The following is a 16,245-nucleotide window of genomic DNA, read 5'->3' on the forward strand; positions in this document are numbered from 1 at the left end:
AAACAAACAAACAAACAAAAGGCAACAGAACAAAACAAAAAAACAACCCTGTAGTGTGTGTTAAATCCAGTACGTTAAGTGGAGGCCTGTTGATGTTTTGACCCGTCACTTGGATGTGTTTGTTTTTCAGTACCTGGTGTGTAAAAGGAAACTGGAGAGTAAAAAGGAAGCCCTGCTAATCCTCTCCAAGGAGCTGGACACATGCCAGCAGGAAAGGGACCAGTACAAACTAATGGCCAATCAGCTTCGAGAACGCCACCAGTCCCTGAAGAAGAAATACCGGGAGCTGATCGTACGTGTTACAACGTCACGGTGACATTCCTGTTCCCTCATTGAGATAGCAGGGCATTTTGACATGCTGCTTCTACAAAAAAAGGATTGAATTCAAACAGTTCCAAAGTGGAAAAATTAAGAAGTGAAAGTGCTCACCCCTATTTCCTCCGCAACCCGTCCGTCCCACTGGCTAGTCGGTACAATTATGGATCCAGACTGCTAGCTGGGGCACCTATGAAATAACACATGTACCTAGGTGTTTGTGTGTGCCCATTTAGTTATGTATTCATATGGAGTATTTTTCAGAGGATTTGTATTATAAATCTACTCTGTCTAATATAGAAGCCACTAGCTACATGTGGTTAAATTACACTTTAAATTAATTAGAATTAAATAGAATTGAAAACTCAGTTCTTCAGTCTCATCCCATTTCATGGGCTCAGTTCTATAGGTGGCTGGTGGCAACCATACTGGATGGCGTTGCTAAGGCATATTTCCGTGGTGGCTGCTCTGTTGGACAGTTAGATCCAGGACATTTCGATCATTGCAGAGTTCTGTTGGACCGCACTGTATAAATGTTCTAAAACTTGCTCTTTTCACTCAACACATTATTTTGTCCATTTCTCTAGGCCATACATACAAATTTAGTTCACTTTTAAAAAACAGTTGCATAGCAATATTTCCATACTTTTTATTAACCTTTCCCTTATCCTGGGCATTTAGGTTTTCTCTAAGTTTTCATACAGCAAGATTTTTAAGGATGCAAATTATACCTCAATGAAGGATGCACAGTGCTATTTTGTTTGCATGGTTGCTTTTTTTTTTCCTTACTGATACAACTTCTTTTTTTTTTAAGTGCTGACAGTATTACTAACATTTAACCATTTGTACTGGGATCATTGAGCTGTCCTGGAACAGCAATTGAATAGATAGATTCCTCGGGTTAAAATAGTGTTGACTTATCTACGGACAGCATTACCCAGAAGAGTGCCGGTTTGAGCATTTGTAGTCCCAGATGGTACACAGGTGGAGGAGCTGAATCCTTTTCAGATAAAAATTCTCTCATAGGACTGGAAGTTCTCAGTTAATTTTCTTCTGAGCATATCCTTTCCTCACCCCCACCCCCCAAATTGTTCTGCCTATAAAGAAAACTCAGTTGTGTGTGTGTGTGTCCCCACTACTGTTCCTTTGGATCTAACTAGTTAAAAGAGGAACTCAGCTCAAATCAAATGAAATATTGTTTAAGTTTCGGCTCAGCTCAAAAATAATTTTGATAAACCCAGTTGGTTTATTTTAAAATGTTTTGGGTTTGCATAGTTTTAGGAAATATATAGGTTTGGTCCTAAATGGAACTGATTCCTTTGAGGTTTTTCTAAAATAACTCTGGTTCAGTTTATAGTTAATTTTCTAAGAGTGTATTTGAGCTTGATTCAGCACATTGCTGGTTGCTGGGGCCGGGAGTGGGGAAGGTCTGGACTTAGTTCTTAGTTTGGTTCAATTCCTTAAATCTAAGCACATTTTTTTTTCTTAAGTAAAATGTTGTATTTGTTTTTTTGTAGGATGGAGATCCGTCACTTCCTCCTGAAATGAGGAGACAGGTAAGACTTCATCCTGATCTTTGATAATGCTCAGATTGTTCGTATTGATGCCTTAGAACAATTAGGGGGATCATAGAAACCCCATAATATGTAGAGAAATATTTTTTTCCCAGAATCCTTTTGTACTACTGTGGGGAGTGAGTGGTGGGGAAATAAATACTGATGGCAAAGAGCAGTTGAGGTGGGGTGAAGGGTGAAAGAAACCCAGTGAAGTCCAAGAGGATGGAAAAGAGCACCCCAGTTGAGTACATTTCCTTTCTTGTTGGGAATTTTGTTGGGAAACCATGCGTAGAGTCTATAGTACTTTAGCTTGCTGTTCCATGGATTGATACTGTTTTGCCATTTAGCTTCTGCCACTTAAGACTTTAAAAAAACTTTTGTATTTTATTAATTTATACTTTAGTATAGTTGCATACAGTATTATATTAATTTCAGGTATAAAACATTGACATTTATGTACCTTAGGATGTGATCACCACAATGTCTAGTAACCATCTGTCACTGTACAAAGTTATTACAATGTTATTGGCTAAATTCCCTGTGCTGTACACTACATCCCCATGACTTATTTATTTTATAACTGATAGTTTATACCTCTTATTCCCCTTCGCCTTTTTCACCCATCCCTCCAACCCCCTCCCCTCTGGCAATTATCAGTTTGTTCTCTGTTTCTATGAGTCTTTGTTTTGTTCATTTGTTTGTTTGTTTGTTTGAAGATTCCACATATAAGTGAAATCATCTGGTGTTTGTCTTTCTCTGTCTGACTTCTTTCACTAAGCATAATACCCTCTATGTCCATCTGTGTTGTTGCAAATGGTAAGACTTAATTTTCTTTTTCTTCCACTGTGTGTGTGTGTGTGTGTATCTCACATCTTTTTTATCGATTCATCTACCGATGGACACCGATCACTTCAGACTTAAAAGCCATATTACCAGCAAAACTCACAAGCTATTTATATTCTTTTCTCCGAAATGGTAACCAACATTGTTCACTGTTGGTTTTTACCCACAGATTTTAGATGCCCATTTTTACCCACAGATTTTAGATGCCCCTTTTTATCAATGAACAAACCCTTGTTGATCTGTTTCTGGACTTTCTGTTCTATTCCATTGAGCTTCCTGTATAGTCCTGTGGTCGTACCACATTATTCTGGTTTTACTTTATAACACTTTTAACATCTGTATGGGTTTCTCTTCTTCCCTTTGCTTTTCCTTTTCAGGAAGATAAAACTTACATTTTATCATTAATGTCTAAATATTGGGCTGCTTAATCTGGAATTGTTAGGTACCTTTGTTTTTGGTGGCTATGGGCAATCATCTTTGCCGAGATCTTAGAGTGTGTTAGTATTCATGAAAGAGTTTTACAGTGTAAGTGAATTCACATTCTGTGACTTTATAATAAAAAATTTACATTGACTGAAGAGAATCTGATGAATTCCAGTAAGTCTGTCTAGCTGTATACTTACAGCTCTGGAAAAAAAAAAAAAAAAGTTCAATGTCCTAAGCATTGGCTTTGTAGCTTTTAATATAGCATTGGGTTTCTGTCCTTTTAGGATTTCATGTGTAGGTGTGAGCTTGCACTCTGCACCCTACCTGCCTGAGTTGGAACCACTCACTTGCTGCATGAGATAGGTTGCGTTGGGTCCAACAGACAAAAATTCCAAACTGCTTAAGCAATAAAGGAATCAATGACCTTCCATAACTAGAAATTCAGAGGTAGTGCAGTCTTCGATTGCTATAGTCATCATGTACTGGTTCTCTCCACTGTGCCACACTTAGCAAATAAAAATGCAAACAAAAACACAGGACATCCAAGTGAAGGTTAATTTCAGACAGACAATTAATACTTTTCAGTTTAAAAGTATGTCCCACGCCATATTAGGGACATAGTTATGCTAAAAGATTATTCATTGTTTATCTGAAATTCAAATTGAACTTGGCACCCTGTATTTTATCTGACCAGTCTATCGCTGTGCCAATTTTAATGTCAGCTTCCTTTTAAACTTAGCATAAGCTTTCTTCTAAGGATGATGCCCCTAAGCAGGAGAGCCAGAAAACCCAGCCATGGAGTATAAATCCTTTCCTCCAGTGTGACTGGGCAGTGTACGACATGTTCCCGTTCCTGGTCTACTGACATTCATCAGGAGAGTACTATATGAGGTGTGATCAAACAATACGGTGAATGTTTAAATTAAAAAAAAAAATTATTACAGTAAAAGACACATTGCCATTAATCCCCCTCAAAATACTCCTGCCTCGCTTTGAACACACTTATCCCATCATTCTTGCCACTTTCTGAAGCAGTTCTGGAAGTCCTCTTTTGTGAATATCTTTAGTTGTGCTGTCGTGCCTGCCTCCATGTCCTGAATCATTTTGACTTTGAGGAAGAGCCAGAAGTCGCACGGTGCCAGATCCAGTGAATAAGGTGTGTGAGCATATGGAGGTCAAGGGAATTACCCAAGGGAAATGACGTAATTAATTGGTGATGGAGGCAGAGTGCAAACCCCTGCAAGTCCACAGACTCATTCTCAGAACCAATATAATTCAGAAAGTACTTATTGGGCATCTTATGGGTGTCCTGTGCTAATTTAGACAGTAGGGGCACCGGGGTGAAAAAAGTCAGACACAAATCCCTGAGCTTATGGAACTTGCACTGTAGTTAGGTTGACCATCCCTTCTGTTTGCCCAGGATCGTCTCCATATGCACCTCTCTCCAAAAGAAGAACCCTACCTGTTTTAAATATGTATTTTTAAACTTTGTTTACCTTTAGTTAGTTAATTTGTTTAAGTATGTGATTGGGTTTGGGGCATCCTAACACCTTATGTGCCCGCTTCATGAACTCAGTGTGGGGAGGAAAATGCACCATTCCATTTTTAAGCGCTGGTTACAATGAAACTTTCCATTTAGTAGACAGCTTTGGCCTACATGTGCCAGTATTAGAAGGGAAAGGCACAATTATTTTACAGGAAGCAGATAGAAGCATGCACCCTGACCTAGTGTACCTTGTGTGAGCAGAAGGCACCGGAACAAGAACCAGCTGCCGGGTTAACAGATGGGACAGGAAGGTCACAAGATCAATCTATTGGAAAAGAAGAAGATGCCCAATAGAACTTCTTGTGCCCATTGGCCTTCAATCTGTGGCTTCCATTTCTTGACGCAGAAGAAAGAATTTCTATGATCTCTCCTTACTGGACTCTTCCCCCATTCATTTCTCGACTCAGGAAGAGACAGCTGTGCTTACTCTGTCATAGACGGAAGGTTTGTGTCCACCTCTTCCCCTTCTCCCCCCAGTTCATATGCTGAAACTCTACTCCTCCTCCCCACCCCATGTGATATTAGGAGGTGAGGTCTCTGGGAGCTAGTTAGGATTAGTTGAGGTCAAGAGGGTGGAGCTCTCACGATTGGCAGTACTACCCTCCAAGGGTCACGAGAGAGCTTGCTTTCTCTGCTCTGCTCTCTTCCATGTGAGGACCCTGGGAGGTCTAGAACCTGGGAGAGGGCCCTCACAAAAACCTGACTAAAACCCTCATCTCAGATTTCTACAACTGTGAGAAATGTCTGTTGTTTATAAGCCACCCAGTTTATGGTATTTTGTGACAGTTGCTCAAGCTGACTAAGATACACTTCTTGTTGGACTTTCTTCTTGTTTCACTTCCATTTCTCTGGACCAGTGGTTCTTATACTCTTGTGAATCAAAGCTATATTTGAGAATCTGATGAAAGCCATGGGCCTTTCTTTGCTCCAGAAATGGTACATGGACTCACCCACAAAAATTTGCATGTAATTTTATAGATTCACAGACTCTCTGCAGCCCATCCATGGATCCTTGGGGTTCTTTGGACTGCATTTAAGAGCTCCTACTCTAAATGTTTTGAGGGTTCTTCTCAGATATAAGTAGAAACAATATCCCATTCTCCATCTTTGTAGTGCTTTGTGCTTTTCAGAGAACATGTATGTGTGCGTGGCTGGCTGGCTGGCTGGCTGGCTGGCTGGCTGCAATCTCCCAACTATCTTCTGAGGTCACACTGGCAAGTTATGTCTTTCATAAAGTTTCAAAGGCATGTCATGGGCGTCATGGATTCAAATTTAGCACTTCCACCTGCTCGCTGGGTGACCTTGTGTAACCTTTCTGAGAATAAATTTCCTTTTCTTCAAAATAAGCATAATAATGAGACATATGCATAAAGTTCTTACGAGGAATTGGTGTGATAATGCTTATAATGCTCACTGCCTTGTAACAGGTGAATGTTCAATGGTGAGTGCAAAAATGGATTGCCTGTTTTAGAAATTTTTCCTGTGACTTGTCCAAAGTCACACAGTAGGTTAATAAAGCAGGACTAGAATCCTATCTTGTGGTACAGCATTCGTGATCAGGCGTTTTGTTCTAGATTGAATTCTTAGAATGTCTGAGTGGAGAGGAAGCATAGTCAATATGTAATACAACCTAGTTTGCAAGGCCAACCATTAAGTGCTTTATTCAAAACCATCTGCCTAGGTGTGATGGAGAACCCGAAACTGAGTTAGGAATTTTTACCTAATAACTGGCCATAAATTTTGCCTACTTGTTTTTCTTTTGTCTCCTCCTCAGAGGACAGACCAGAACTTTCATGTTTGTAGTTCTAGAAATAGAGTTGTCAAGGCTTTTAGGACTTAGAATCCTTTTTAAAACAACTCCATTTCCAATGGCAAATCATCCGTTAAAGAAACTGTGAAGAAATCATGACAATAGTGATTGAGCTAATAGCTTCCCGTGGGATATGGAAATGAAAATTTCTTCTTGATACTCCAGGCAGAACTGTACACAGAACACCTCTTTGCTGCAGAGGTTACCAGAAGATCTCAAACGACACTTTAAATATTTTGCTTTGGCTAAACAAGCAGTTCCTCCAAAGGAGACAAAGGGGAATTGAAATTATCTGGGTTAATCTTCTTATAAGGTGGGATTTTTGAGGGGTCACTGCAGCACATTTTCCCACGCAGACTCCTCCTTGAGTAAACAATCAGACCCCTCTTTGTCTTTTTCAGTTTTGATTTCCGGCAGACCTACCATGGGAGGCATTGCTCCTGGTCCAGGAGGGAGCCTCTGCTTTCTTCCCTTAAAATGTGATGACTTATTTAGACGGTGACATGCGCCGGGGTGACAACCCTGGAGACATCAGAACATAGAGTGGCCCTTTGTGCAATGGGAGGGAACCTTTTACTTCAGTAGAAAAGTCTTCTTGGTCAATCTTATTGAAGTCTCCGGTGACTGCAAATTAGAGTAACTTTGCATCTGTGTCCTGGTTTGGTGCTCAGAACCTCAAACTTCCTTCAAAGGTCTTGAGTGCTTTGAGAGGTTTCTTTCATCACACTTTGAACAGTACCATTTTACTGTCACATCAGGGAAACTGGGAAGACATCCAGGGTCCAGCCTGTGGGAAATCTCCCAAAACATAACAGTAACTTCCTTCCGAACACTAATGCCTCTTGCCACACAGGCCCTTTGAATCCTTGCAACAATTCTGTGAGGAAGGTGAGAGCACCCTCCTCCCTGCCCCCCCCCCCCCATTTTATAGATGAGGAAATTTAAGCTCAATGAATCTAAAGAATTTGTGAGCTGTTAAGGGAGCCACTAAGTGGCAGATGCAGAATCATAACGACCAAGATTAAGCAAACATTTATTTAAATAGCAACCTCCCAAACCTATTGAAGAGTGTTTGCCTGGGGGCTAGAAATGCATTCATTTGCAAGTGTGTGTTTTGAGACTAGGAGGTGGGAGTAGGCTGCTGAGGGCTCCCTGCACAGCCGAAATATATATAGGGAATAAGCTCTCCAGTGGTTGTTTTTGGTAAATCAGAACGCCGTCACTGTAGCCGAGGTCATCATTTTGGCAGTTGCTATGAATAGAGGCCCTTGCTCAGCAAAGCTGGTTTCACTATAGGAGTCGCCACCGACCAAAGCAGTGGAGTAGAAATTGCAATTAAATTCGCTATCAATCACACCTCTCAAGCACACTCATGTTTCATCACGCATTTTTTTGTGTGTGTGGCCTTTTTTTACATATTCTTCCTTCATCTAGTACTTTCCCCCATTGAAGGTGTGGTTTTAGGGGGACCAGGGTATCAAACTTTTTAACACCATGTGGGTGAGCAGTGTTTTCTAAATCTGGTCTCTGTCTCTTTCTCTCTCATGCTCCTTTTTCCTTACTCTTATCGAGGAAGTGCCTGGGACAACGTTTTACCTGTCTCTCTGTTATATATTTTTTCCCTTCCACGTTTGAATTCCAGGTTGAGGTGTCAGCAAATTGAGAAGTAACGTACAGGGCTTCCTGGTGACAGATCAGCTTTGCACCATGGCGTAGAGTAACTTTTCCATGGCGAGGTTACTGAAAGGATGGATATGTACTAAATTACAAAGAGTCAGGATGACTGAGGGATTGTTCCTGAATCACGCCCCCCCACCCCCACCCAGGTCACTGGCCTGAATTATACAAGGACTTCAGATGAAAACAGGTGGCCCGCCTGCCCCTTTCACTCCTCTTTCTAGTGTCTGGGTCAGTGCCAGGTTGGAAGGTTAATCTTAAACTTTTCATCGCTGTCTTTCATTTTGTTTTTTTATCCTCTGCCCTCTTAGGTTCAATGAATTTAACTCACAAAAGCCAGATGATCAGGAGAAAAATAAAAGCATACAATTTTATGAGTATTTTACCTGCACGTGAGTTCAGAGAAAATAAGTGAAATTCAAAGAAGTGGTTATAGTCTGGGGCTTTTATTTTAACAAAAGAAAGGGGGTTTGGGCTTCAAGGGATGACAAATTATGGGAAAGTGACTAGGAAACATATAAGGAAACTGATGGAAGATAAGGGTCATTTTAGTCAGGGCTGTTTGCAGTGCCAGCTCTCCATCTCAGGTGATAGCAGTTGCTCTCCTCTTCCTGGTACCAGAGAGGACAGGACACTGTCACAAAGAGAAACGTAGCCCCTGCTTTTAGGCAGAAAAGGGGAAGAAAGAGAACTCACTCTGTTGATTCTCAATTGCCTTCAGCTCAACATAATCCTATGACAAAGTGGCATACTTAGGAGTGGTATATTCTTATCCCTCCGTGTCCATCTTTTCATTTCTTACATCATAGAGAAAAGTGGTATAACGTGGATCCTCTTCTCCCCATCTCAATGATTTAGGGCTCTTACGACCAGTATCCTGAAATCCCTTTCTTGTGAGCCGGTGTTAGTTACTTGATGATTGAAAACAGGAGTTCTTCACGGTAATTGTCATTGCCAAATATGATACATCGTTTTTTAAGACTCTCCGATCACTTATAAGTTTTTTAAAAAATGTATGGAATCTAGAGTGTAAATGATTCTGAGTGTAAATGTTTTTGTGGCATTATAAGGGAATTGAAACACAGTGATAGAGGCAAGAGCTCGAGTTTAAGATACAGTAGGACTTGAAGAAAGATGGGAGAACAGCTCCCTTTACCCATGTGAGGAATCTGCCTCAGTGAGAATTTCTACAAAAAAGGGGTGCACTGGGGCGAGATACACACTGGTCTCTCAACTCCCAGATCTCTGCCCTCACAGCTATCAGGGTTTGTAGCCTTCATCTCTGTGTAGAGAGAATTTCCATGTACCTTACCTTTCCCACAGCAGGGGCTGGCCTTGGCGAAATGCTTCTGCAGACATCAGTTCTAACCCGAGATTGAGTTGTTCCTGGACAAAGGAAGGAGTGTCGGAATGGAGAGCTGTAATACACATTCAGCCTTGGTCTCCCAGCTGTATTTTTATCAAATCTCTTTTCACTCCCTTCTCCATCCTAATTTTAATAGATACACTTTTTGCCAAAAAGAGTGACTTAAATATATGGATTCTAAAATATATTCCACTATATTCAGCATTCTTCTATGATCAGAGCTAAAATGTCAACCTTTAATGTCGGCCCTGGCTAGATCTGAATATTTAAAAGAGGCTTCTTTTTAAGCCTTTGCATGTTTTCCTATTTATGCTCCCCCGTGCCCTAGAGCTTTAGAGGCAATAATCTCTAGGTTTTGTTTTTGTTGCCTGTGAATCTTTCCCAGCCTTGGATGGTCCGCCACCTTTCCCCTGACATTTCCTTTATGTAAGTGCTGCTATTCTAAACTGATGGTCGCGGAGTCCTTCTCCATAACACAGAGACAAAACACTCTGCATAGTTGATAAATTATAAGCAGGCCCCGCATGTTAGCTTGATGGATTGTTATAGTGAATACGTGAGTCATGGGTGTTATTTTTGGTCAAAAGAATTGTGTGAACTTTCCTCCTCTATTCTGAGTCCTTTGAAATGCACTACTTTCCTTTTCCTTTTTTTTTGTTTTGTTTTGTTTTTTGTTTTGTTCTTCTTTAAGGTATATGTCAAAGAATTAGGTAACATATCCGAATAGTCATTTTCTACTTTTCAAAGTTATTGTTGTGGAGTTGAGGAGGTGGAAGGACTGAGGAGAAAAGAATTGTGTGTTGACAAGTAATCCAGCCTGTGAAATGTAAAAGAAAATTACAAGTCACCTGCTTTGAAGCTGGGGCACCTCCCCACCCCGAGCCGACCCTGGGGGTCAGTTTTAAAGCTGGTGTAGATTTACTGAGAACTCACTTGGAGGAGATGCGATGCTGATTGACTTTTATTTCGCAACCACTATAGACACGCCTGACTTTATTTTGCTAGATTTCTTTTCAACCACGCTGCAGAGCAAATCATGTCTGACAAGCACATCAGTGGGTCTCCGAATCGTGGTTTCTAAAAGCAGCCCTGTCCTCTGCTTCATGCATGTATCACTGGAAACTGAGGTATATACCCGGTGCCTGCCCTGCTCTAATGTCTAAATACCAGGGAGTGTCACTGAGCTCAGTGCTGTTCAAAGTAAGGCCCAAGGATCAGTGCCCGGCTGCAAGCTGCTCTTTCTGCACAAGCTAAGTGCAGACATTGAGAGTAAGCGTTCAGAAACTTTGATAGCAATCACACAGCATAATGTTATGTCTGTTGAATCTCACAAACACTTGGGGTCTTGATGTCTTCTTCGATTAATTTTCCTAGTAATTGATTTTTATTATATTTTGCAAAAGTACTGGTCTGTGACAGGGTAGAGGTAGAGAACCAGTCTTTCACCACTGATAGATGGAGTTGTACCGTTTTAGTTACTGCAGTTCCGTTGGTGAGCGAAGGTCAGGGTCTTCCCACCCACTTGAGGGGCTCAAGCCATTATTAATTCAAAAAGGGAAGGTTCGGGACATTGCAGATTTTTCTTTCTTTCTTTTTTTTCCCTGTCTTTTATTAAGTTTTCACTGTTACTCTTGCATGCATTTCTTTCTGAGCATCTCTTCCGCCATTTAAGAAAAGGCAGGTTCCTGTGAAAGTGAATTTTGCTGTGTCTCTTGCAGGTGGGGTGCTGAGATGCCTGACTGTGTTCAGGCAGCCGCTGGCTCCAGGAGGCGGCCTTCAGCCAGAGGAGCCAGGCCTACTGGGGCTGCTCCCCCCTCCCTCCTCTGGGCCAGTCACTTGGCCTGGGGGCATGTCCCCCCATCTGTCGGGAAGGGATTATGCGTGCGGAGTTAAAGCCTCGGAAATGTTCTGGAGTTCTGTGGAGGAAAAGCAGAGGTTGCCCACGTGTGATAGTTTCTGTTAAGGAGGGAGAGCCACGGGATGGAGGGGAGGAGCCAGGAAAAGAAAATCAAGACTTGAATCATCTCTCCACTCTACTGCAGTATCTGGGATCAGTCTGCCCCTCCGCTCCAAAGTGGCAGTCTTGCAATGCAATGGTGGGGAGGAAGAAAAGGAGGCCAGGTGCCTTTCCCACCACCTAGAACTTGCCCCCCGGGGTAGCCACAAGGCTCCTGCTCATTGTCTCTTCTTTTTCAAGTCTTGGTTTAGAGGTGGTCTTCCGTGAGCCATCTGGGGCCCTTTTCCCTAGCACACTGTTTCCTTTGCTTGCTTTGTTTTTCTCCATAGCACAGATCATCCAACTACAGGGTTATGGTGTATTTATTGCACTAGAATTGGAATAATGCAATGTCATCTATTAAAATGTAAAGCTTACAAGGGCAAGGGATTTGGCCTCATTGCTCATTGCTGTATCTCCAGAGTCTAAAACAGTGCCTGGCACATGCTAGGTGCTCAATTAATATTTGTTGTATAAATGAATGGATGAATAAAGAACAATGAAGATGCAGGATCACAAAGGAGCAGACTATGTCCAAGGAGGCTTTTGGCCACACGCACCCAATGGTCCACTGTGGCTGAATTGGGGCAAGTGGAAGGGCACCATCAAGGTGGGGTAACCACTCTATAACCAGCACCTACTGTAGGTAAAGTACTGTCGTAGCTGTCTTGTGTTCATTATTCAGTTGTAGTAGCCAATTCTCACTGGAAGTATGTATGCTTACTCCATTTTACAGGAGGGGAAACTCAAGAGGTTAAGAAACTCGGCCAAGGTCACCCAGTCCAGGAAGGGTCAGAACCTGGGATCTAACTTAGCCTATATGATTCCACTGAGAGAAATTTCCAAAAATAGTCCATTGGCAACAGAGTCTCCTGTTTCTTTGCTTTTCTACCTATAAATGGGGATTAATTTCCTTATCCTTCACCAAATTTTTATCTGAGAAAGAAAATCTGGGAAAATTGGAATACAACTATTACAAGATATGAGCTTTGCAGATATGGGGTTGAATTATTGAGGTAATGTTCACAAGTAAGTGAGTAGAAATCAGAGCTTGGTTAAATCCAGCCATTGGGGATGAGTGGGGTTTTTTGCTGTGGTTTTGTTTTGTTTTTTAATGCAGGACTCCAGGCCAGGCACTGGTTTTAGTGTTGTTAATTATTATTATTATTATTCCAGATCCCTCCCTAGGCTGAGACCATAACCTCAGCATAGCATCTCTCATTTAAAATATGTATAGATATTCGTAGAGTATCTATAAGGTGCTTCGGGTATATCCAGTAGAGAAAACAAAATTCCTTGCCCTTCATGGAACTTCTATTTAGTAGGGAGACGAGACAGGAAACAAATAGTAAGCAATAAACCACGAAGTAGACTACGTAGCAATATTCAAAGATAAGTGCTATGGAAAAAAGATCGTGTAGGGGAAGAAGTTTGGGAATTCAGGGTAGAGGTGGGCAGGTTGCAGGGGGTCCAGGTAGGCCCCCTTGAGACCATGCACTTTGAACAAAGGCCTGGGAAAGGTGAGGGTGTGAGCCAAGGGGTGTTCTGGGGGGAGAGCATTCCAGTGAGGGAGGACAGTGCGACAGCGCTGAGCTGGGATCATGCCTGGTATATACGGGGAATAGCAGGGAGCTTGGGGGGAGGCTGAATTGGGGGAGAATACCTTGAGGGTAGACACACTGGATGCCCCGATAGATGAGATATAAGTGATGACACAGTGAGGCGTCAAGGGGGAGCCCAGGTTTAATCTTTATATTCTTTCACCTTTATTCTCTTTTTAGTACCTAACATAATGCGGTATTCCTCAAAGTATTGGAGTCTTTGGAGATTTACCCACTATGGTTGTACTAGTGTCTCAATGTCTTTGGATCTGGGTTTCTTCAGCCATAATGTGAAGGGAGGCTACAAGATAATCTTTAAAATCCCCCTGTGTTGCTTTCAGAATGATTCCTTTCCAGGAGTCATATTCTGATTGCTTGCTTGCTTCCTTCCCTCCTCCTTTCATTCATTTATTCATCACAAGCTTTTAAATTATTTGCTGGAACACAAGTACTTTCTGGAGCAACCTGAGGAATCACAGAGAACAGAATCACTGCCTTTCCATACCTTGTGGTCTTCTTGCTAAGGTTAGATAAGAATATGATAAGCGAGGTGAAAATTGGAGCAAATTACAGCTAGCAAAATACAAATAGTACCAGAGAACAAGAAGCCATGGGAGGTTAATGGAATGGTAAGTTACAGGTCTGAGCAGATGAAAACATGTACATAGTTGGGGAGAGTCAGCAATTCCGGGTTTGGGAAACCCGGAGAAAGGGAAGGAGCATGATCCAAAGTGCCCACGTGCTCTGGGAAAAGGGCAGTGATGGTGGGAAAAAGGGAAGTGGGCTTCAGAGGGGAGGCTGGCTAATGGACCCCCACCCACACAGGTCAGAGGCATCTGGGTCTGCGTAGGAGGCAAATCTTAAGGAAGGGATGACGTTATGAAGATGGGACTGGCGAAGAGCATCCCGGCTGTTTGGCATCATGGGAACTAAAACAGGGGAGTCAGTAGGTTGGAAAACCAGCCCAGGAGACAGTTGCTTTCCTCTGGATCCTGACTTCTGAAATTTTGGCACATTACTCGTCTCTTCCCTGGCTACTTCCTTTTGGGATGAAATTCTGGGCTAGGAGGTAGCACAGAAAAGTTCATTAAACAAGATCCATTTGAAGTTAAAAAACTAAACAAGGAAATGAAACTTTTCCTACGTTGGTGGCCCAAATTTTAGAATTGAAATCTATGTCCACTTGCAAGATTTTTAGTAAAGAGCTCTTAAATTCCAGATTCCTCCCTAGGCTGGGACCGTAACTTCCAGGCTCAGCATATTATCTCTCATTTAAAAAATATTTATGGACTATCTACTAGATGCTCAAGGTAGATCAAGCAGAGAAAACAAAGTTCCTTGCCTATCTCTTTTTCTTTTTCTTTTTTTTTTTTAAGTAGATTATGACTGACTCCTCCATTCCTTGTCTATGGGCCATTTTGGAAACAAAGAATATCCCCAAATTGTGGTTCATAGCCAACTTCCTTTCTCTCCATGAGGTTGTAGTGGCGTGATTTGCAGGTTTGTTGCATTTCTGTATGTGTTTACTCTAATGTGCTTTGTGTGGTTCAGCTGGTCTTGGACGCCAGCCTCTATAAACCTAATAAAGCCTCACATTTGACCACTCCTCCATTTCTGATTGTACTTCATCATGTGTTGATATTTCCAGGCTAATCTTGCCCAACTATTGCGAGATTCTCAAGACCGAAATAAACACCTGGGAGAAGAAATTAAAGAACTTCAGCAAAGGCTTGGAGAAGTCCAGGGTGACAATAAGGTACCGTGAATATTTAAAGGGAAAAAGCTCTGTTGAGTAATTGTGCACTAGAGGTGTATGGAGAGCATATCAGAAAAAATGTAATGCAGCATTTGCTGAAAAATTTGTTATACATTTTTATATTTGCAATGAAAATTCACAGTTGAGCATTTCTTATCTTTATGACATTACGTGTGTGTGTGTGTGTGTGTGTGTGTGTGTTTGGGTTGCTCTAAAATATTGTCGCAGCCCATTGTAGAAGTTTCATTATGTTCAGCTTGGTGGCAGATAACATTGTGGTTGAGGGCAAAATAAAACCCAAATGCTATACTTTCCCCCTTCTATACAAATAATGGATCTGTGGCTCAGATGATTTGGAATTATTCACATTCGGTTTTGAATTTTAAGTAGTCATCCTACTAATTATGTTCACATAACCAATTTATTTTATTGCTAAATTTGGCAATTTGTATGGAACATTGCTCAAAATCCACTGCTTGGTATTAATCAAACTCCCCTGTTGGCAACGTTAATTATAAAATATGAACTCATAAACTCCAAACTAAATGTGTGTACTCTCTCTCCCAGCTGAAGCTATGAACAAAAGTACAATTGAGAAAAGGAAGAAAAACTACCAAAGTTTAATTCTGTCTCCACAAATAATTTCCCATTTTGCCAAGACAGATTCATTTTCAACTCCTTGCCAGAGGCAGCTTTCTCAACAGAGACTGCCCTTGGAGTTTAACTCAGGAAGACTACGTGGAGTGGAAGAGGTGCTTTCTTAGGAAATGTCTTTCATACATGACTAAGTTCTTGGCAAATTGTGGTGATGTTCATAGTTTCTGAGAGTTACTGGTTGTTGGAAGGTGCCATTTTGAAAGATGTTCATGCTTTAAAAAAAAAAAAAAAAAGCACTGGAAGTGATCTGTTACTCAAGAACTCTTCCATAACAAAAGATCAGAGAGGATTTTCTGTGGAAAATCCTGGCTTGAGCCAGTCCGTCTGTGGGAAGTCTTCCTCACACAGCCTCTTCTCCACTTAATCGGCATTTAAAAATTTTTTTAAACCTTTTGGATTTAACATATATTTGAAAAATTAGGCTCTACTATTTCCAGTCATGAAATAGGAGGTGGGAGAGAATGCCTGAAAGGGTTCTGATTAACACAGGACAAGCTAATCAGGCCGCTGGTGTGGTTTTATGCATCATTAAAAGGATTTAAGCTCTGTAACCTAGGTATTTGGTTACTAATTAAAGGCCACACCTCCTCAGTCACTTCCTGAAGTGATAACAGCCGGGCAAGGATTTCTAGAAAATACAGTGAAGTGTGTGTTTCTATTAAATCCATAAAAATACGGCAGGAATTTTGGAGACAT

At 41.4% G+C, this 16,245-nt stretch overlaps 1 protein-coding gene across 2 annotated transcripts in view; it reads left to right on the forward strand.

Moving 5' to 3' along the window:
• CCDC149 (coiled-coil domain containing 149) overlaps positions 1–16,245 on the forward strand; it is a 99,061-nt gene that overhangs the window by 31,006 nt on the left and 51,810 nt on the right. For both annotated transcript variants that reach the window (XM_033105650.1, XM_033105651.1), the window contains exons 2-4: positions 131–292; positions 1,833–1,871; positions 14,785–14,892. In XM_033105650.1, coding sequence (XP_032961541.1) covers positions 131–292; positions 1,833–1,871; positions 14,785–14,892 — 309 coding nt within the window. The remainder of the gene's footprint in view (positions 1–130; positions 293–1,832; positions 1,872–14,784; positions 14,893–16,245) is intronic.

The sequence above is a fragment of the Rhinolophus ferrumequinum genome, chromosome 5, assembly GCF_004115265.2.
Source record: "Rhinolophus ferrumequinum isolate MPI-CBG mRhiFer1 chromosome 5, mRhiFer1_v1.p, whole genome shotgun sequence".
NCBI classification, from domain to species: domain Eukaryota; kingdom Metazoa; phylum Chordata; class Mammalia; order Chiroptera; family Rhinolophidae; genus Rhinolophus; species Rhinolophus ferrumequinum.